Consider the following 23,936-nt stretch of genomic DNA (forward strand, 5'->3'; position numbering starts at 1 on the left):
GCAGCAGTCGTTATAGCAGCAGTCGTTATAGCAGCAGTCGTTATAGCAGCAGCCGTTATAGCAGCTGCCTTTATAGCAGCAGCCGTTTTAGCAGCAGCCGTTATAGCAGCAGTCGTTATAGCAGCAGTCGTTATAGCAGCAGTAGTTATAACAGCAGCCATTTTAGCAGCAGTCGTTATAACAGCAGCCGTTTTAGCAGCAGTCGTTATAACAGCAGTCGTTATAGCAGCAGTCGTTATAGCAGCAGCCGTTTTAGCAGCAGCCGTTTTAGCAGCAGCCGTTATAGCAGCAGTCGTTATAGCAGCAGTCGTTATAGCAGCAGTCGTTATAGCAGCAGCCGTTTTAGCAGCAGCCGTTTTAGCAGCAGCCGTTATAGCAGCAGCCATTTGAGCAGCAGTCGTTATAGCAGCAGTCGTTATAGCAGCAGTCGTTACAGCAGCAGCTGTTTTAGCAGCAGCCGTTATAGCAGCAGTCGTTATAGCAGCAGTCGTTATAGCAGCAGTCGTTATAGCAGCAGTCGTTATAGCAGTAGTCGTTATAGCAGCAGCCGTTATAGCAGCAGTCGTTATAGCAGCAGTCATTAAAGCAGCAGTCTTTATAGCAGCAGCCGTTATAGCAGCAGTCATTAAAGCAGCAGTCATTAAAGCAGTAGTCGTTATAGCAGCAGTCATTAAAGCAGCAGTCATTAAAGCAGTAGTCGTTATAGCAGCAGTCATTATAGCAGCAGCCGTTATAGCAGCAGTCATTATAGCAGCAGTCGTTATAGCAGCGTTATAGCAGCAGTCATTAAAGCAGCAGTCATTAAAGCAGTAGTCGTTATAGTAGCAGCCGTTATAGCAGCAGTCGTTATAGCAGCAGTCATTAAAGCAGCAGTCATTAAAGCAGTAGTCGTTATAGCAGCAGCCGTTATAGCAGCAGTCGTTATAGCAGCAGTCATTAAAGCAGCAGTCATTAAAGCAGTAGTCGTTATAGCAGCAGTCATTAAAGCAGCAGTCGTTATAGCAGCAGCCGTTATAGCAGCAGTCATTATAGCAGCAGTCGTTATAGCAGCAGTCGTTATAGTAGCAGTCATTAAAGCAGCAGTCGTTATAGCAGCAGTCGTTATAGCAGCAGCCGTTATAGCAGCAGTCATTATAGCAGCAGTCGTTATAGCAGCAGTCGTTATAGCAGCAGTCGTTATAGCAGCAGTCATTATAGCAGCAGTCATTATAGCAGCAGTCGTTATAGCAGCAGCCGTTATAGCAGCAGTCGTTATAGCAGCAGTCATTAAAGCAGCAGTCGTTATAGCAGCAGTCGTTATAGCAGCAGTCATTATAGCAGCAGTCGTTATAGCAGCAGTCGTTATAGCAGCAGTCGTTATAGCAGCAGTCATTATAGCAGCAGTCATTATAGCAGCAGTCGTTATAGCAGCAGCCGTTATAGCAGCAGTCGTTATAGCAGCAGTCGTTATAGCAGCAGTCGTTATAGCAGCAGCCTTTATAGCAGCAGTCGTTATAGCAGCAGCCTTTATAGCAGCAGCCGTTATAGCAGCAGTCTTTATAGCAGCGTTATAGCAGCAGCCTTTATAGCAGCAGCCGCAGTGTAGTGTAGGCTACATGGGAGCAGAGATGCTCCATGCATCATCCAACACTATGTGTCTGGTCTCCTCTGAGATGAATTTGGAACCAGCTCTAAAAGGAGGTGGTGTTTGTGTGTGTGGTATTTGAGTGTGTGTGTCTGTGTCTGTGTCTCTCTGTGTGTGTGTGTGTGTGTGTGTGTGTGTGTGTGTGTGTGTGTGTGTGTGTGTGTGTGTGTGTGTGTGTGTGTGTGTGTGTGTGTGTGTAAAGACTGCAACCCAGATTAGGAGAAGATGAATTATCCTCCTCTGGACTCAATAAACTCAACGTTCAGCTATTTTACAGCCTAGAACAGACACTTAGTCAAGGGACAGTAGAACACCATATCTACGTTACAATCTATAAGTGGTGAGGCTGGTATGTAAACAATGCATTTTGGACTACATCTGTGTGTCTCTTTCTCTCTAATGCTTTTCCAAAAGAATGAGATATAACATCTCTGTCATGTCAACTCTACCTGAACACCAACTGAACCATCAGTAAATTCAGACTGGAGAAAGGCTCTGCTACTTCCCAGACAGACTTTATCAGGACTCAGAGTGTTAACAGAACAGCACAGAGAGACAACCCAGGGAGGGCTTGGGACAATACTACTATGTGTGCTGCAAGACAATAAGGACTAGTTCAATCATACATGTATAATAGATGTCTTACAATCTGACCTGTGTGGTGGAATTATTGTAATCAAAAGGAGAGATTTAGATTTCTTCAAAACAATCAAACTTTATTATTTAATTATTGCAGTAATGGAGCTGGTCCGTAATCAACCTTGCAGGTGATCACTGAGAACTCAACCAGCTGGTTGGAGCTGCTGTAACAACAGTCCTCATTATGTAGAGATCAGGGTCTGGCCCCCCAACTCCATACTGGAGCCATCTCCCCCTGGTACCCCAGTACAGAAACATTAACTCATGCTCTGGAATGCGGTATCACCCAAAGACATCTCCTGTCAGTGTTAAATCTCCCAGAGGCCCACTTTCAGTTCACACAGACACAATAGAGTTATAAGAACCCTCTATTCTGTTGCATAAAACAACCATTTGATGCAATTTCAGCATTATAACATTATAACATAATCTTGCAATGTTGCTCTCGCACATGACCTGAAGAAAGTATAAAATCAACATGCAGATGATTCTGAGCCAGAATGCATATTAATCATCTCCTGAAGCAGGTTAACTGAAGTGTCGTTGAGATCACAAGATTGCAACACAATTCTGTAACTGCCGACACTATCTTTATCAGCACAATGTTTGATGACAACTTGCCTAGAAAGATGCTGAGATAGTAAATATGGCAGATTGGGGAATTTTAGGACATCATGTTTATTACCCTGCCTGTCCTATTTGAACACATCACATTTTATTAGTTACAATATCGGTACGTTTGAAACATTGCATAAGGCAATAGACACAGCAACACATTTTCCAATGGCTTGCAGAATTTGAGGCACTAAAGTGTGTTTTTTTCTGCTGAGGCAGATTTGATAACAGCAGTATTGGGGGAGGAGGATGTATAGGGATTTAGAGTCTTCTCCACCGAGGCTAGAGTGTAATTACCAGACTGCTGAATGAAGTCTGAAACAATCAAACTTTACAGATCAACTCTGTGTTTCAGCTTGGTCATGAGTAACGCCACACTGACACATACACGCACACATGCCCACATGTGTACACACACACACAAGTGTACGCACACGCACACACACACACACAAGCGCACGCACACACATGCAGAAAAACCTCAGCCCTATGAAGCAGCTATCACAACAAGATTAATTACACCATTATGTTCAAGCTAACAAACTTCTAGAATCCACATTGATCCCTCAACCTTATGGTAACCTTGAATTAACACAGCAGAATAGCGAATAACAAGGTCAATACATTACATGCCTGGTACAGTAAGACAGTCCCTTCAGCAGAAATATCCAAACGTCAACACGAGAACTTCACATCTGTTACACGGTGCTATTTCAAGTAAGAACAAATACCATCGTCTTCGGATAAAAGGAACAAAGTGTGTGTGCGTGTGTGTGCATGTTTCTTTGCACATGACCTCTTGATGCACACTTGGGAACAACCCCTGTACGTGTCTGTCAGTCAGACTCTGTTTGGCCAACCTGCTCCAATCCCATCCACATGGCTACAGATAGAACATCTACAATAACCTCTTAAATCCATCCATCCTTTGAATACGGACTTAAGTCGGCGGTCAGGGCCTCTGGGTAAATCAACAACAAAGTAGGCCAAAGAGTGAGAGAGAGTACATTGCAGGGGGACAACATGGCAGAGTCTCCATCCATTGGTTGGTTCAGAACCAGGACAAAGATTTGAGAGACGGACACACAGACATACTCACGCTGATGCACCTAAAAGCATTGAGTGAAATATTGATATGCTCTTAAGATTCAAGCTGAAGGGGGATGTGTGTGTGTGTGTGTGTGTGTGTGTGTGTGTGTGTGTGTGTATGTGTGTATTTTGCTGCAAAATCTTGACATGGATAGGCCTGCCTGACTTGTACAAAAACATAACAATATTATATATATATATATATATATATATATATATATATATATATATATATATATATATACAGTGCCTTGCGAAAGTATTCGGCCCCCTTGAACTTTGCGACCTTTTGCCACATTTCAGGCTTCAAACATAAAGATATAAAACTGTATTTTTTTGTGAAGAATCAACAACAAGTGGGACACAATCATGAAGTGGAACGACATTTATTGGATATTTCAAACTTTTTTAACAAATCAAAAACTGAAAAATTGGGCGTGCAAAATTATTCAGCCCCCTTAAGTTAATACTTTAAGCTTCTTCACAACAGTATCTCGGACCTGCCTGGTGTGTTCCTTGTTCTTCATGATGCTCTCTGCGCTTTTAACGGACCTCTGAGACTATCACAGTGCAGGTGCATTTATACGGAGACTTGATTACACACAGGTGGATTGTATTTATCATCATTAGTCATTTTGGTCAACATTGGATCATTCAGAGATCCTCACTGAACTTCTGGAGAGAGTTTGCTGCACTGAAAGTAAAGGGGCTGAATAATTTTGCACGCCCAATTTTTCAGTTTTTGATTTGTTAAAAAAGTTTGAAATATCCAATAAATGTCATTCCACTTCATGATTGTGTCCCACTTGTTGTTGATTCTTCACAAACAAATACAGTTTTATATCTTTATGTTTGAAGCCTGAAATGTGGCAAAAGGTCGCAAAGTTCAAGGGGGCCGAATACTTTCGCAAGGCACTGTACATACACTTAGGTTGGACCCTGACAAATTTCTTGTTAACAAACTAGTTTTGGCAAGTCGGTTAGGACGTACTTTGTACATGACACAAGTCATTTTTCCAACAATTGTTTACAGACAGATTATTTCACTTATAATTCACAGCATCACAATTCCAGTGGGTCAGAGGTTTACATACACTAAATTGACTGTGCCTTTAAACAGCTTGGCAAATTCCAGAAAATGATGTCATGGTTTTAGAAGCTTCTGATAGGCTAATTGACATCATTTTAGTCAATTGGAGGTGTGCCTGTGGGTGCATTTCAAGGCCTACCTTCAAACTCAGTGCCTCGTTGCTTGACATCATAGGAAAGTCAAAAGAAATCAGCCAAGACCTCAGAAGAAAAATTGTAGACCTCCACAAGTCTGGTTCAACCTTGGGAGAAATTTCCAAATGCCTGAAGGTACCACATTCAACTGTACAAACAATAGTACGCAAGTATAAACACCATGGGACCATGCAGCCGTCATACCGCTCAAGAAGGAGACGTGTTCTGTCTCCTAGAGATGAACGTACTTTGGTGAGAAAAGTGCAAATCAATCCCAGAACAACAGCAAAAGACCTTGTGAAGATGCTGGAGGGATCCACAGTAAAACGAGTCCTATATCGACATAACCTGAAAGGCCGCTCAGCAAGGAAGAAACCACTGCTCCAAAACCTCCATAAAAAAGCCAGACTACGGTTTGCAACTGCACATAAGGGATAAAGATTGTACTTTTTGGAGAAATGTCCTCTGGTCTGATGAAACAACGACCATCATTATGTTTTGAGGAAAAAGGGGGAAGGCTTGCAAGCCGAAGAACACCATCCCAACCGTGAAGCATGGGGGTGTACGCATCATGTTGTGCGGGTGCTTTGCTGTAGGAGGGACTGGTGCACTTCACAAAATAGATGGCATCATAAGGATGGAAAAGTATGTGAATATATTGAAGCTAAACAGTTAAAGCTTGGTCACGAATGGGTCTTCCAAATGGACAATGACCCCAAGCATACTTCCAAAGTTGCGGCAAAATGGCTTAAGGACAACAAAGTCAAGGTATTGGAGTGGCTATCACAAAGTCCTGACCTCAATCCTATAGAAGATTTGTGGGAAGAACTGAAAAAGCGTGTGCGAGCAAGGAGGCCTACAAACCTGACTCAGTTGCATCAGCTCTGTCAGGAGAAATAGGACAAAATTCACCCAACTTATTGTGGGAAGCTTGTGGAAGGCTACCCAAAACTTTTGACCCAAGTTAAACAATTTAAAAGTAATGCTAACAAATACTAATTGAGTGTATGTAAACTTCTAACCCACTGGGAATTTGATGAAAGAAATAAAAGCTGAAATAAATCATTCTCTCTACTATTATTCTGACATTTCACATTCTTAACATAAAGTGGTGATCCTAACTAACCTAATACATTTTTACTATGATTAAATGTCAGAAATGGTGAAAAACTGAGTTTAAATGTATTTGGCTAAGGTGTATGTAAACTTCTGACTTCAACTGCGCATATATATATATATATATATATATATATATATATATATATATATATATATATATATATATACACACACACTCACACACACATACTGAACAAAAATATAAACACAACATGTAAAGTGTTGGTCCCATGTTTCATGAGATAAAATAAAAAATAGCAAAAGCTTATTTCTATCAAATGTTGAGCACAAATTTGTTTACAACCCTGTTAGTCAGTATGTCTCCTTTGCCTAGATAATCCATCCACCTGACAGGTGTGGCCTATGAAGAAGCTGATTAAACAGCACGATCATTATACAGGTGCCCCTTCTGCTGGGTACAATAAAAGGCACTCTAAAAATTTGCAGTTTTATCACACAACACAATGCCACAAATGTCTCAAGTTTTGAGGGAGCATAAGACGCCTCCAATGTCGTTTAGAGAATATGGCAGTACATCCACCCGGTCTCACAACCACAGACCTTGTGTAACCACGCCAGCCCAGGATCTCCACATCTGGCTTCTTTACCTACGGGATTGTCTGAGACCAGCCACTAGGACAGCTGATGAAACTGAGGAGTAAAGCCCTTTTGTGGGGAAAAAAAGCTAATTCTGAATGGCACGGCCTGGCTCCCAAGTGGGTGGGCCTATGCCCTTCCAGGACCACCCATGGCTGCGCCCCTGCCCAGTCATATGAAATCAATTGATTAGGGCCTAATGAATTTTTTCAATTGAGATTCCCTCATATGAACTTTAACTCAGTAAAATCAATTAAATTGTTGCATGTTGCTTTTATATTTTTATACATCTTTCCTTTTGATATAAACACAATCATAGCTTTTGCATTCTGTCATGGTTTCACCACAGCACATCATTCTGTCATGGTTTCACCACAGCACATCATTCTGTCATGGTTTCACCACAGCACATCATTCTGTCAGAGTGGCAACACAGCACATCATTCTGTCATGGTTTCACCACAGCACATCATTCTGTCATGGTTTCACCACAGCACATCATTCTGTCAGAGTGGCAACACAGCACATCATTCTGTCATGGTTTCACCACAGCACATCATTCTGTCTTGGTTTCACCACAGCACATCATTCTGTCAGAGTGGCACCACAGCACATCATTCTGTCATGGTTTCACCACAGCACATCATTCTGTCATGGTTTCACCACAGCACATCATTCTGTCAGAGTGGCAACACAGCACATCATTCTGTCATGGTTTCACCACAGCACATCATTCTGTCTTGGTTTCACCACAGCACATCATTCTGTCAGAGTGGCACCACAGCACATCATTCTGTCATGGTTTCACCACAGCACACCATTCTGTCATGGTTTCACCACAGCACCTCATTCTGTCATGGTTTCACCACAGCACATCATTCTGTCATGTGCTCATTCATTTCCAGAGAAGTTGTGTACTTGCCTTTTGTGAAATAACCATTGAGACTCATTTATTATACAACCACATCATGGATGGGGTTAGAAATGGGAAGAGACAAGTGTCTTACAGATAAAGACATGACGATGTGCTATGTAGAGACCCTATCAGGAATATTGTCCAATTCTTGACAAAATCAGTCACTCAAAGAACTTCAGAAGCTCACTTCAGTTACGAGTCACAAAGGGGCGAAGGAGGAGAGAGGTTTTACTGACAGGGCTGTGGTGCCACTCCGACAGAATTATGTGCTGTGGTGAAACCATGACAGAATGATGTGCTGTGGTGAAACCATTACAGAATGCTGTGCTGTGGTGAAATAAGAAGGAATGACTAAAACTACAAAGAGATAAGACTGTCATGTCATGTGCTTGTCAAATCATGGGTTGGAGGGGTAAGGCAGCGCCACGTGAGTAACGCACACACACACACACACACACACCCAATCATTACGCACCTCCCTTTACATTCAACCCTCAGTGGACACGACTGATGAAGAAGGGAGGAGTGATCATTGACCATAATCATCCAAGACCGGGACTGCGTCCCAAATGGCACCCTACTCCCTCCAGCGTGCACTACTTTTGACCAGCATATAGTGAATAGGGCGCAATTTGGGACACCGGTTTGGATGACAAAACAAAGGCCATTTAAGGTGTGAACAAGTGACCTCTTGAGACAGCAGAGCGTCACCTCTCAGGACCTTGGGAATTATTGAAGCTGACCTTCCTACAGATGGACCAGACCTCAATCAGGGACAACCCGTGACCAAGACAACCCACCCATCCACCCGCCTGCCTGCCTTTTTATTGTCACATTCAAGTTCCACTCTCTCGAAATAACAGAAGTCCATGTAAAAATAAGCAACATTATGTTGGTGGGCTTTGCTTTGTGTGATATTAACTGAGGAACGTGTTATGAAAATAACGTATGATAATTGACATTTTCAGGTCATCTATTGGTGTAAATCACAGCAATAATGGCCTTTACCAGTCCTTTCCTTCAGAATGAGTACATTCAATTGGCCTAGTTTTTTAATTGAGAGGCTACAACAATGTGTTACCCTCTAGCCTCACAGTGCTAGGTGGTTTGACTGTTTTCATCATTATCTCTCTCTTCCTCGCTCTCGTTCTCTCTCTTGCTCTCTATTGCTTTCTCTCTCTCTCTCTCTCTCTATCTCTCTCTCTCTCTCTCTCTCTCTCGATCCAATGATAATCAGTTCATACTGTTCTGATACACCTATGACAAGAGGTTCTCCTTTGAGTATTCATGACAAACATTGTGACACAAATGAAATGAAATGTAAAAATGTTCTTTCCCACCGGCTGCGTCTCCACCAGTCAGTCTATGAATAGACCCAGAGTGCTACGTGATACCGAGGCCCTTAGAGTATAGAGCATCTTCAAAACGTGACTGAGAACAGAAAGAGAAAGTATGCAGCTGAAGCCTTGTGAAACATAAATGGAACTGCAAAACTACAGTATCCAAAAACAACAAAAGGAATACGAAAACACATGAGAACCATTATTTGAACATCACGTACACATCATTAACAATCCATTGCAATGGTCTGCATGTTGTTTTCTTGTGCAATCTTGTTCCTGCAAAGAACAATAATCATAACAAAGGGTTTCAGGAAAGGAAGGAAAATGTCTCTACAGTAGGATTGTCATTGTCTAGGAGGAAGAGAGAAGTGACAAGGATAAAACACATTCATGCCATCCTAGACATCCTTCTAGCTCTGGATCCAGAACTCCTGCAGACAGAAAGATATGCAAACTGGAGGAAAAGGAAAGAACTGAGGTATCACATGACATTCATTGAAAGAGAGAGGGGCAGAAAGACATGATACACAGACAGTGTCGTAGTACATCAGAGAACAGAGGGAAGGACAGAGGGGTATATATCCCAAGTGACTCAGGCACGCCTACCTGTTTGGCTGAGCTGAGAGGTACTCCTGCTTTTCCGCGAGAGGCCAACCACTGCCGCCATTTTGGCACCAATACTGGAGCGTCTCTTCTTGTCCCCGTCCCCGTCCCCGCCTACCATGCCCACGCCCGTGTCCGATTGGCTGCCGTCCGTCTTCTCCAGGTTGCACATGTCTCCACCGATGCTTGTGCTCTTGGTCATGTTCATACTCCCTGACGACGTGCCCAACTGCCTGTTTTTCATTTTGGACGTAAAGTCACTGTCAGCCACGCACCACCATTACAGGGGCAGGCCAGGACAGACAGGATAGAGGAAAGGGGGAGGAGAGGAAGAGGAAGAGGAGGTAGAGGACAGGAGGTAGGAGAGGAAGAGAAGAGGCAGAGGAGACAGGGGTGGAGACAGAGGAGGAGAGAAGAGGAGACAGAGGAGACAGGGGAGACAGGGGAGATGAGAAAACGAGACCGGGGAGGAGACAGGGGACGAGAGGAGACAAGGACAGGATTCAGCTACAGTAGTCTAGGACTTAGGGAATAGGTTTAGGGACAGGGCTCAGCTACAGTAGTCTAGGACTTAGGGAATAGGTTTAGGGACAGGGCTCAGCTACAGTAGTCTAGGACTTAGGGAATAGGTTTAGAGACAGGGCTCAAGATCCTCTGGCTAAACTTCCCACAGATGGGTCATGCACTGGATGGGTAGCTGGTTGATTAATACATTAATATAGCTGCTTTACTGATTTTGTGATCATTGTCAAATGAGTACATATACAAAACAGTCAAAAATGAAAAGTGAATTCAACTAACATGCAGAGAGGTACAGTAAAAGCCTGTGACACCTTGTTCCTCCTTCAACCATCTAAAATGAAACAGTCATATTGTTTGAACAACAAAATATCCTTCACCTTTTTAAGAATTAAGACATCTTAATTCTAAAGCTCTAAATTATAGTGTTTCCACTTTTTATGCCTGGCTTCAGATGAGCTATTCATTCTGACTGGCAATCTGTTCTTGTTTATTCTCCTCAGGATTCAAATGATCAAAGAAAAGATGTGAAGTTTGACCCTGATTCATGAGCACGCTTACAATTTGTGGAAGAGTTCATTTCAGTACGGGTGAGAAATTATTCCCCCAAAAATTATTTTCTTTGTCTGCTCGAAAGGAAATAGGTGTCGAAATGAAGGTCTCATTTTGGCTCGCAGTCCTGGGTCTAAAGTTTGAGAGACAAATGATACCCCGTGCCATGGGTTTTAAGTCCTAACGAGTATAAATTAGTATAAATACGTGGTAAAGAGCCGCCCGAGGACAGGGGTCGTCTAAAACTGCGGCTGACCTGTAACGCGCAATTGTCTCATCCAGACGATTTTAAGAAGAGTCAATAGGATCAAAAATCTATGCTCTTTGACAATTGCTTCTTCGGGTTATTTCAAATAGGCTCCTCTCCTCCTCTCCCGTCTCTACCATTCACGTCTGTGGCGTTTAGTTCTCTATTCAGTAGGAAGCTGTTCAATAGGCTACTTCCCGTACTTGCTCTGAAGGTGATTATATAGGGCTCATGTATCCTCACTCAGTGAAGGGATGTTTCTGCTTCTGTATGAACTGAACACGTCCACTGGGTTCGTCCTAATCGCCTGTAGATACTGAACTGAACACGTCCACTGGGTTCGTCCTAATCGCCTGTAGATACTGAACTGAACACGCCCACTGGGTTCGTCCTAATCGCCTGTAGATACTGAACTGAACACGTCCACTGGGTTCGTCCTAATCGCCTGTAGATACTGAACTGAACACATCCACTGGGTTCGTCCTAATCGCCTGTAGATACTGAACTGAACACGTCCACTGGGTTCGTCCTAATCGCCTGTAGATACTGAACAAGTCCACTGGGTTCGTCCTAATCGCCTGTAGATACTGAACTGAACACGTCCACTGGGTTCGTCCTAATCGCCTGTAGATACTGAACTGAACACGTCCACTGGGTTCGTCCTAATCGCCTGTAGATACTGAACTGAACACGTCCACTGGGTTCGTCCTAATCGCCTGTAGATACTGAACTGAACACGTCCACTGGGTTCGTCCTAATCGCCTGTAGATACTGAACTGAACACGCCCACTGGGTTCGTCCTAATCGCCTGTAGATACTGAACACGCCCACTGGGTTCGTCCTAATCGCCTGTAGATACTGAACTGAACACGTCCACTGGGTTCGTCCTAATCGCCTGTAGATACTGAACTGAACACGCCCACTGGGTTCGTCCTAATCGCCTGTAGATACTGAACTGAACACGCCCACTGGGTTCGTCCTAATCGCCTGTAGATACTGAACAAGTCCACTGGGTTCGTCCTAATCGCCTGTAGATACTGAACTGAACACGTCCACTGGGTTCGTCCTAATCGCCTGTAGATACTGAACTGAACACGTCCACTGGGTTCGTCCTAATCGCCTGTAGATACTGAACTGAACACGTCCACTGGGTTCGTCCTAATCGCCTGTAGATACTGAACAAGTCCACTGGGTTCGTCCTAATCGCCTGTAGATACTGAACTGAACACGTCCACTGGGTTCGTCCTAATCGCCTGTAGATACTGAACTGAACACGTCCACTGGGTTCGTCCTAATCGCCTGTAGATACTGAACTGAACACGTCCACTGGGTTCGTCCTAATCGCCTGTAGATACTGAACTGAACACGTCCACTGGGTTCGTCCTAATCGCCTGTAGATACTGAACTGAACACGCCCACTGGGTTCGTCCTAATCGCCTGTAGATACTGAACTGAACACGTCCACTGGGTTCGTCCTAATCGCCTGTAGATACTGAACTGAACACGCCCACTGGGTTCGTCCTAATCGCCTGTAGATACTGAACTGAACACGCCCACTGGGTTCGTCCTAATCGCCTGTAGATACTGAACAAGTCCACTGGGTTCGTCCTAATCGCCTGTAGATACTGAACTGAACACGTCCACTGGGTTCGTCCTAATCGCCTGTAGATACTGAACTGAACACGTCCACTGGGTTCGTCCTAATCGCCTGTAGATACTGAACTGAACACGTCCACTGGGTTCGTCCTAATCGCCGGTAGATACTGAACTGAACACGTCCACTGGGTTTGTCCTAATCGCCTGTAGATACTGAACTGAACACGTCCACTGGGTTCGTCCTAATCGCCTGTAGATACTGAACTGAACACGCCCACTGGGTTCGTCCTAATCGCCTGTAGATACTGAACTGAACACGTCCACTGGGTTCGTCCTAATCGCCTGTAGATACTGAACTGAACACGTCCACTGGGTTCATCCTAATCGCCTGTAGATACTGAACTGAAAGAGGCAGAGTGAATACTGTACATCTAAATGATTATTTTATCCTCCTATCATATAGCCTACATTAGTTATTTACAAAAAATTATCTATAATACATTCTACAATTCACTAACAATCTGTTTAACTATGAGTTTCTATCAGCCAGCACTACACATGTAAGACTTAAAGCTCCTCAGAAATCAATCAGCCCATAAGCTCACTGTATTAGCTCAGTGTTCTGAGGGAGAGAGGGGTATGCAAGTGAGAAGTAAGCGATCCCTGTCTCTGCACACTCATGAGTTTATTAAGAGCACTGGAGAGAGAGAGAGAGATGGGTTGAACTATTTGCACATCATTACAACACTGTATACTGACAAAATATGACAGTTGAAATGTATTTTGGAACTTTTGTAAGTGTAATCTTTACTTTTGTATGTTATCTATTTCATTGTCTTTGGCAATGTAAACATGTGTTTTCCATGTCAATAAAGCACCTTAAATTGAAATTGAATTAAGAGAGAGAGAGAGAGAGAGAGAGAGAGAGAGAGAGAGAGAGAGAGAGAGAGAGAGAGAGAGAGAGGAGAGACAGAAAGAGAGAGACAGAGACAGAGAGAGACAATGAGAGAGAATGAGAGAGAGAGAACAGAGTGAAAGGAGAGAGATAGGGAGAAAGGAGAGAGAGGGAGAAAAGAGAGAGAGGGAGAAAGGAGAGAGAGAGACAGAGAGAGAGACAACACAAGAGAGAGAACGAGAGAGAGAGAGAAAGGAGAGGGACAGAGAGACAAGAAAAGAGAGAGAACCAGAGAGAGAGAAAGGAGAGAGAGAAAAAGTAGAGGGACAAAGGAGAGAGAGAGGGAGAAAAGAGAGAGGGAGAAAAGAGAGAGATAGGGAGAAAGGAGAGAGAGAGGGAGAAAATAGAGAGGGGGGAGAACGGAGAGAGAGAGGGAGAAAAGAGAGAGAGAGAAAAGAGAGAGATGGAGAAAAGAGAGAGAGAGTGGGAGAAAAGAGAGAGAGAGATGGAGAAAAGAGAGAGATAGAGAGAAAGGAGAGCAAGAGAGGGAGAAAAGAGAGCGAGAGCGAGAAAGGAGAGAGAGATAGGGAGAAAAGAGAGAGAAATAGTGAGAAAGGAGAGAGAGGGAAAAAAGAGAGGGGGAGAAAGGAGAGGGATAAAGGAGAGCGAGAGGGAGAAAAGGAGAGAAGGAGAATGAGAGAGAGAGAAAGGAGAGAGAGACAGAGAGAGACACAGAAAGAGAGACAACAAAAGAGAGAGAACGAGAGAGAGAGAAAGGAGAGAGAAAGTAGAGAGGGAGGAAGGAGAGAGAGACCTTGCTAATAGACTCATTAGGTGAGTTGGTGCTCTCCTCTGGCAGGTAGGTCAGCCAGGTGATCTCTTGGCAGGTGGTCCTGTTCTGTCTGACCTCAGGTGGCACGCACAGTCATTAGAAAGGCCAGTGTGACAGAGATGACGGAGTTAGAGGTGTCATGTACATAGATAATTTTTCCTCTCTCCACCTCTCATCTCCATGATCATCTCTAAGAGGTCAGAAGGTCAGAATGGAACTCTGTGAAACACACTGATCTTCAAAAGGTTGATTGTCTGTTTAAAGCATTTCGCAATATAGAGTTGAAGTCGGACGTTTACATACACTTAGATTGAAATCATTAAAACTCGTTTTTCAACCACTCCACAAATCTCTTGTTAATAAACTATAGTTTTGGCAAGTCGTTTAGGACATCTACTTTGTGCATGACACAAGTCATTTTTCCAACAATTGTTTACAGACAGATTATTTCACTTATAATTCACAGCATCACAATTCCAGTGGGTCAGAAGTTTACATACACTAAATTGACTGTGCCTTTAAACAGCTTGGAAAATTCCAGAAAATTATGTCATGGCTTTAGAAGCTTCTGATAGGCTAATTGACATCATTTGAGTCAATTGGAGGTGTACCTGTGGATGTATTTCAAGGCCTACCTTCAAACTCAGTGCCTCGTTGCTTGACATCATGGAAAAATCTAAATAAATCAGCCAAGACCTCAGAAGAAAAATTGTAGACCTCCACAAGTCTGGTTCATCCTTGGGAGAAATTTCCAAATGCCTGAAGGTACCACGTTCATCTGTACAAACAATAGTATGCAAGTATAAACACCATGGGACCACACAGCTGTCATACCGCTCAGGAAGGAGACGCGTTCTGTCTCCTAGAGATGAATGTACTTTGGTGCGAAAAGTGCAAATCAATCCCAGAACAACAGCAAAGGACCTTGTGAAGAGGCTGGAGGAAACAGGAAACAGGTACAAAAGTATCTATATCCACAGTAAAACAAGTCCTATATCGACATAATCTGAAAGGTCGGTCAGCAAGGAAGAAGCCACTGCTCCAAAACCGCCATAAAAAAGACAGACTACGGTTTGCAACTGCACATGGGGACAAAGATCGTACTTTTTGGAGAAAAGTCCTCTGGACTGATGAAACCAAAATAAAACTGTTTGGCCATAATGACCATTGTTATGTTTGGAGGAAAAAGTGGGAGGCTTGCAAGCCAAAGAACGCCATCCCAACCGTGAAGCACGGGGTGGCAGCATCATGTTGTGGGGTTGCTTTGCTGCATGAGGGACTAGTGAACTTCACAAAATAGATGGCATCATGAGGAGGGATAGTTATGCGGATATATTGAAGCTACATCTCAAGACATCAGTCAGGAAGTTAAAGCTTGGTCGCAAATGGGTCTTCCAAATGGACAATGACCCCAAGCATACTTCCAAAGTTGTGGCAAAATGGCTTAAGGACAACAAAGTCAAGGTATTGGAGTGGCCATCACAAAGTCCTGACCTCAATCCTATAGAAAATTTGTGGCCAGAACTGAAAAAGCGTGTGTGAGCAAGGAGGCCTACAAACCTGACTCCGCTACACCAGTTCTGTCAGGAGGAATGGGCCAAAATTCACCCAACTTATTGTGGGAAGCTTGTGGAAGGCTACCTGAAACGTTTGACCCAAGTTAAACAATTTAAAGGCAATGCTACCAAATACTAATTGAGTGTATGTAAACTTCTGAGCCACTAGGAATGTGATGAAATAAATAAAAGCTGAAATAAATCATTCGCTCTACTATTATTCTGACATTTCACATTCTTAAAATAAAGTGGGAATCCTAACCGACCTAATACAAGGAATTTTTACTAGGCTTAAATGTCAGGAATTGTGAACAACTGAGTTTAAATGTATTTGGCTAAGGTGTGTCTAAACTTCTGACTTCAAATGTAACTGCTGTTATGATACTGACAAAGTATACCATGATACTACTTCTGGAAAGTTCTCAGGCCTAACCCGCATTCATCTCAGTCTGAATGCAGTACAGTGCCAGCAAAATGTTTTCTATTGAGCTCAGTGGATGCATGTGGCCAGTCAGAGAGGAGGTGAATGAGATCTCGCCTACACTATTCTCTCTCCAATTCTTCCATGAACTCAGCAGCGATGACTGAGCATTTATCCAAGCTTCCTAGGCTGTCAGCTCCTCTCTGAATTTGTATTATTCCTGTTGCAATATAATACTAATTGTAACTAGCTAAAAACATATCAGATAAAAATCTTCTCTTCAAAATTAAAATCTGGAATGCTCTATTGGAATACAGCCTTGTTTAACTTTGCCACCCTGCGTTGTTTTGCATGGTCATGGTTGGCACTGCCTACAGTCTCACTAGAGGAGGGTAAGGGTTGTTAAGTAGCTCAGATGGAAATTACAAGCACACCTCATAAAGCCCATTGTTTATGATAGTAAGTGGTGTTAGTGAGAGCTGCTCTGTCGTGGATTACATAGAGGATTAGTCTCCAATAAAGCACCTCGGAACCCATGAAGAAGTGACTTCAAGGGCAACAAACGCAGTGGGTTTTAATTGGCATTTTCACATGTGCTTTTTATCTCCACTATGGTGGTGTTGTTTAATCTACTGACACAAAATGACAACAGTGAAGTTGTGGGCTGCTCTTATACATAGTCAAATATTAATGTGAGATCAATATGAATCCTGTATTGATCCCATCGATATGATTATGTAAGCAGCATTTCTATTGCCTGGCTTCATCCTACATGCCAGACAGACAGACCTTCAACAAGGCTATACATGGCTGCAGTTTATCTGAGTCCTCAGTTCAGGGGATGGTCTATGAGAGCTATAGCTTGCCTTAAAAATATACCAAAATCTCCCATCTAATGTTATGGATGGCCTTCTACCACTCCTCATCCCCCTCCCCCCACTCCTCCCCCACCCCCACATCCTCCTCCTCAGCTCATGGCTGAGTCTTGTGTCAGGGTCTGTCCACAGTGCTAGGCAGCTTGGAACACTGAGCCTCTCCAGAGACTGGAGGGACTGGTTTCAACCCCAGCTAACTGAACAAACCAACACTGTGTTCCTTCCTTGTCATGCAGATTGTTGCTGTGTGTTTAATTTTCATCTAGGCCAAGATGTTCCCTCAGCTAAAACAAGACCTGCACAAGTATTTCTGTGTGTTCACGGGCCAACAGGATTTAGTCTGGTTGGGTCCTATTCGAGGCACTGAGCAGCATTTTAATGCATGTTCAATGTAGGTCTGTTCTTAGGTAAAAATAGCACAACCTCTGCACATTTTTTATTTAGACGAAAATACTTTAACAAAAGCAGGAAAATGCTATAAACATATTATTGAAAGGATAATTTTTTTCTCAAAACAGCTTTTCAAATGATTAATACTAATTCAAGATAACTGTAAATAACTTCAGTCACTGAACTGACAGTGACTGACAGGCACCTTGACAACCAGTTGATGAATGATGGATGTCAGATATGGTCATCTCAGGAAAGACAAACCGTGTCTTTCTCCCCTCTCCCCTCCTCAGCAGCCTCTACTGTGGGATCTAGATACTCTTGCAGAAAGAGCGGCGCTAAAACTGAGGTGATGCAGAAATAATTGGTTTCTATGGAAACCGTGCTCCAGGTCCGAGCGTTTGCGTGCGTCCTCCTCTCCTCCTATCTACATGAGCCACAGACCCAGATAGACGGCTGAGTCTCAACGTTGAGTGACTGAGGTGTTCAGGGAGGCTTATGGGGAATAAGAACAGGGTATACTGAGATATGCTTTGTTTCATCATTTCTCTGTACAGCTTCCCTTGAGTTTAAGTGTAGAGTTGTTTATCCATCTTCGAGGGGGTGCAACTCTAACTTATTGTTAAAGACAGATTTGTCCTTCAATGTATTAGTCTTTACTTTAACTCACAAGAATGAGCAGTTACCAAGGTAACAATAATGGATTAAATGGAGAAGAAGGAGGTGTGTGTATTTAAATGTACTGATGGAAAGCTCCTAACTTCCTGGACACCCCTGGCAACCGTTTAGTCCCCTTAGCTTAGTTCACTTCCTGGACACCCATGGCAACCGTTTAGTTCCCTTAGCTTAGTTCACTTCCTGGACACCCCTGGAAACCGTTTAGTCCCCTTAGCTTAGTTCACTTCCTGGACACCCCTGGCAACCGTCTAGTCCCCTTAGCTTAGTTCACTTCCTGGACACCCCTGGCAACCGTCTAGTCCCCTTAGCTTAGTTCACTTCCTGGACACCCCTGGCAACTGTCTAGTCCCCTTAGCTTAATTCACTTCCTGGACACCCCTGGCAACCACTTAGTTCAGGTGTGTCTGTGTGTGTTTGTGTGTGCATGCATTGGTGCAAAGCGCATCACAAAAGAGCTTGTGTTGTATTATACACTTTAGAATAAACCTCCATGTATGTATCTCTTTTGTCATGTGATTACATGCGTGTGGTAAAAAGGTTATCTTTATCTCCTTGCTGCAAATCATTAACACATCAATTGAACTGAGAGGAGACATGTAACCCTGATCTTGAGATTGGATTGTGAAGACTATGAACATAATAACCGTTTCCCAGCACAAAACCCTCCAAGCTTACCGATCACTGTACCCGTATACCCGTATCCCTGTATCCCCACCTCATCCCCATATTGTTTTTTTGCTCTTTTGCACCCAGTATCTCTACTTGCACATCATCTGCACATCTATCACTCCAGTGTTAATGCTAAATTGTAATTATCTCGCCTCTATTTATTGCCTTACCTCCCTAATCTTACTACGTTTGCACACACTGTCTAAAGATTTTCTATTGTGTTATTGACTGTACGTTTGTTTATCCCATGTGTAACTCTGTGTTGTTTTTGTCACATTGCTTTGCTTTATCTTGGCCAGGTTGCAGTTGTAAATGAGAACTTGTTCTCAACTGTTCTACCTAGTTAAGTAAAGGTATAAAAAATTTAAAAATAAAAGAAAAAAAAAGGAAAAACTGAGAATGATGCCTGTATTGTATGTCCCTGAGCAATCGATGGCCACTGTAGCTATTCACTATCCTTATTGAGTTATTGAAGAGGTTTGGGTTTCTATACAATGCCCTTGTATTGCCAAATGTGAACATCATTCATTCTATTAGAAAACTGTCCATGTAGTACTCTAGTTAGCCTTGTTCATCTCACCTCTTATTTATCACATTGTTAAGCCAATCGAGCGGAAAAGCCACTCAAATAGTGTCTGTCTGTCTGTCTGTGCTCCTTTCTGTCGCTCTATCTGTCTATCTATCTGTATGTCTGTCTGTCTGTCTGTCTGTCTGTCTGTCTGTCTGTCTGTGCTCATCTCTGTCTGTCTGTGCTCCTCTCTGTCTGTCTATCTGTCTGTCTGTGCTCCTCTCTGTCTATCTGTGCTCCTCTCTGTCTCTCTATCTGTCTGTCTGTGCTCCTCTCTGTCTCTCTCTCTGTCTGTCTGTCTGTGATCCTCTCTGTCTCTCTCTCTGTCTGTGCTCCTGTCTGTCTGTCTGTCTGTCTGTCTGTCTGTCTGTCTGTCTGTCTGTCTGTCTGTCTGTGCTCCTCTCTGTCTCTCTGTCTGTCTGTCTGGGATTATCTCTTGTATTGTGTAACAGAACTGTTCAGCGTCCCTGTTAAGATCTCCATAATAAGGCTGGTTGAAAGCATTACCTTGGAGCACACAATAACGGAGTAAATGAAAGGTACACAGCAGCATGAGGAAAAACACTTCATCATCTGAACACTGTACTCTCCAGCTCTCCATCCATCTACTTTTCATTCACAAGGAGACTCCTTATCCAGTCCATGCTCTCTGTCTTTTCATTTACAAAGAGACTCATTATCCAGTCCATGCTCTCTGATGCTGTGTCACTGGAGTACTAGTTTGAAGGGGCAACACAGGCTTTTACTGTACCTCTACCCAGAACATTACTATTACCATCAACCTCACGGGTTTTCAGTGATCGTACGAGGTACTGTACCGACATTCAATGTGATTACAAAGAGAGCAACTGAAAGCATTAACAGCCAGGGTTGAAGAGAGTTGAAGAAAGTTGAAGAGAGTTGTAGTTGAAGGCCAGAGGACAACAGTAGTTGTGGACTGGGTTATGGGGTCAGGGGGTCAGGGTCAGCTGTGTTTACAAGCACAAAGAGCCAGCCACAGGCAAGGAAAAGGACATCATACTGACCAAACACTGAGAGGTACAGACAAACAAGTGATTTAGCAACTGACTGACTACAACCTAGTGTACCATAACTTTGTGTGTGTGTCCACATCGGTAGCACTTTACTTAATAAGATCTGAGCATTTAGCTTGATGTGTTTTTTCAAAACCGGACTAAAAATAGAGTCTGTTTGCAAGAAGCTCTTAGTTCCTGCTGTGAATGCAATGTAACACTGATTACATCTTATTAGACAGCTAAACTAATCTGTTAGCCTACTGCTGAGAAGAACTCACATGGTTCCAAATCTATTTGTTCTAATCATGACATATTTTAACAGCCTCTGTTATGAGGACTATCCTCCCTGTTGAAACAAAACAGCTGTCATGTATGTAATATAAATGTATCATGTAAAACATTATGGGAACATGATAACTGGCATTCCACATAAATAATAACATAAATAATGGATTGATGTAAGATTCATGTTAGATTGAGGGATTGAGGTTTGTTTGAGGTCAGGTTTGACCTGTGGTTGGATTGAGGTTAGATTGAGGTCAGGTTACGTCTGACCTGTGGTTGGATTGAGGTTCGATTGAGGTCAGGTTAGGTTTGACCTGAGGTTGGATTGAGGTTAGATTGAGATCAGGTTAGGTTTGACCGGAGGTTGGATTGAGGTTAGATTGAGGTCAGGTTAGGTTTGACCTGTGGTTGGATTGAGGTTAGATTGAGGTCAGGTTAGGTTTGACCTGAGGTTGGATTGAGGTTAGAGTGAGGGCAGGTTAGGTTTGACCTGAGGTTGGATTGAGGTTAGATTGAGATCAGGTTAGGTTTGACCGGAGGTTGGATTGAGGTTAGATTGAGGTCAGGTTAGGTTGTACCTGTGGTTGGATTGAGGTTAGATTGAGGTCAGGTTAGGTTTGACCTGAGGTTGAATTGAGGTTAGATTGAGGTCAGGTTAGGTTTGACCTGAGGTTGGATTGAGGTTAGATTGAGGTCAGGTTAGGTTGTACCTGTGGTTGGATTGAGGTTAGATTGAGGTCAGGTTAGGTTTGACCTGAGGTTGAATTGAGGTTAGATTGAGGTCAGGTTAGGTTTGACCTGAGGTTGGATTGAGGTTAGATTGAGGTCAGGTTAGGTTTGACCTGAGGTTGGATTGAGGTTAGATTGAGGTCAGACTGGTGAACTAGTTAACTAGTTACCTGAGGTCAGTCTCTGAGAACCTCCTCCGCAGCTTTTCCTCTTCATCCGCCTCCTCCTGTGACTTCTGTGTGACTACAGTGGTCCTCCTCTCACCTCCTTCCTCTTTAGCCTCCTCCTCCCTTTCCCTCTGTTTACCCTGCCCTCTATGTGTACCCCCTGCTCCCCCCACCACTTCCTCTCGCCCAACTTCCTCTTCCTCCAGCACCTCCCCCAAATGTTCATCCCCTTCCCGTGATTGGTTCCTTGATTCGGAATAGATGAGGACGTAACAGAAGCGCAAACGCGGCACATGCAAAGCAGAAAGGAAACGAAAGAAAGGTATGTGAAACCAAACTGCAGAAATAAGGTCAACAATGAGAAAAAAATGGAACATACATAAAACAGCAAAACTCAAATAAACTAAAAGCAAAAAAACATGCATATCTGTTTCAGTTATGTTTCAACACGAGACAAACCATACAGCATCGTTTCACACTAGTATGAGTTACCAGTTACGAGCAAACCCCAACCTGAAGCAGTGGAGTTCAAACATTTAGCTCTATTTTCACCTAGGCAGAGCCAAACCTGAACTCACTGGATGGTGGGAAATAGCACAATGCTAGCTGTGCATTTCCCTCTAAAGTTAAGAAACCAAGTGAAAACTCTTTTCATTGTGGAAAATGTCTGGACTTGGCAACCTTAGTTGAAAGAAAGCTTCACAGCCTTTGGGGTTTGCCCATCCCTGGCAAGGCAGAGGTGTTGTACCTAGGGCTTCTGTCTCCCCTTAGTGTGTTGCTGCTTCCTACCTGATCTTCTGCTTTCCTCGCGGCCGTTCTGACTGGACAGACATGTAGCTCGTGCTGCTGAACCGAGAGGCACTACTGGTTCTCGACACAGCGGACACGTCGCTTACATCACTGTCCGAAGACTTGGCTGACATGTTGTCTGAACCCCGCTGACCATCCCTCCTCTGTAAAGGAGAAACACACACCACTCAGCACACAACTAAAAATAGACTTGGAAATACTACTTTGTGGTAATTATTTTGTCCTTTGTTAATTTTTTCCCCTATTGTACAGAACATTAAGGACACCTTCCTAATTATTCAGTTGCACCCCCCCCCCCTTTAACCCTCAGAACAGCCTCAATTTGTTGGGGCATGGACTCTACAAGGTGTCGAAAGCGTTCCACAAGGATGCTGGCCAATGTTCCTTTATAAACAAATTAGGCACTGAGCAAATTTCAGGTCTGCTGAGTGCAAAATTGAACATTGTGAAAATTCTGTGCAACTTTAAGTGAGCGTCTACTTTGAACACTGAGGCTGTACCCGCTTGATGTTAGATTTAACAGCAGTCAAGTAGGCTACTATGGCTATTTGATCATAATGTAGGCCTACCAGAGTGACCTACCATTAAAAACAGTGGAGAAAATGCATCCCATAACATTTTAACATGCAAATAGCTGTTCTATCATTCAGTCTACAGTAACAGCCAATGTGTGGTGTTCAATGTAGGCTACATACCATTAGATTAACATGCAGGCCTTGACAATAACCTTTATCACACAGACAAGGAGGTGACTGAAAATGTTGTTGGTTTGTTTGATGCAAGAAACTACTTTGCAAAATAAAATACATTATTATTCCCATACCATTACTACAGAGAATCAGACACATTATTATTCCCATACCATTACTACAGAGAATCAGACACATTATTATTCCCATACCATTACTACAGAGAATCAGACACATTATTATTCCCATACCATTACTACAGAGAATCAGACACATTATTATTCCCATACCATTACTACAGAGAATCAGACACATTATTATTCCCATACCATTACTACAGAGAATCAGACACATTATTATTCCCATACCATTACTACAGAGAATCAGACACATTATTATTCCCATACCATTACTACAGAGAATCAGACACATTATTATTCCCATACCATTACTACAGAGAATCAGACACATTATTATTCCCATACCATTACTACAGAGAATCAGACACATTATTATTCCCATACCATTACTACAGAGAATCAGACACATTATACTCCCCTCTGCCTACTGCCAAAAAATACAACATTTCCCCTTTAAGACTGGTTCTCCTTTGGGTGGTGGACCATTCTTGATACACACGGGAAACGATTGAGCGTGAAAAACCCAGTGGAAG

General features: G+C 43.1%; 1 protein-coding gene across 47 annotated transcripts in view; it reads right to left on the reverse strand.

The window, feature by feature from the left end:
- The window catches only part of rims2a (regulating synaptic membrane exocytosis 2a), a 247,315-nt gene that overhangs the window by 19,000 nt on the left and 204,379 nt on the right, over positions 1-23,936 (reverse strand). For 20 of the 47 annotated variants that reach the window (XM_090227805.1, XM_090227800.1, XM_090227790.1 and 17 more), the window contains 2 exons: positions 22,554-22,717; positions 9,773-10,029 (listed from right to left, as the gene is read on the reverse strand). In XM_090227805.1, the coding sequence (XP_090083931.1) occupies positions 9,773-10,029; positions 22,554-22,717 (421 nt within the window). Of the gene's footprint in view, positions 1-9,772; positions 10,030-21,767; positions 22,011-22,553; positions 22,718-23,936 lie in introns of all 47 variants that reach the window. The other 27 variants (XM_090227695.1, XM_090227688.1, XM_090227684.1 and 24 more) reach the window with 3 other exon arrangements.

Source organism: Oncorhynchus mykiss, chromosome 3 (assembly GCF_057628025.1).
Source record: "Oncorhynchus mykiss isolate SJ-2025 chromosome 3, ASM5762802v1, whole genome shotgun sequence".
Taxonomy (NCBI): domain Eukaryota; kingdom Metazoa; phylum Chordata; class Actinopteri; order Salmoniformes; family Salmonidae; genus Oncorhynchus; species Oncorhynchus mykiss.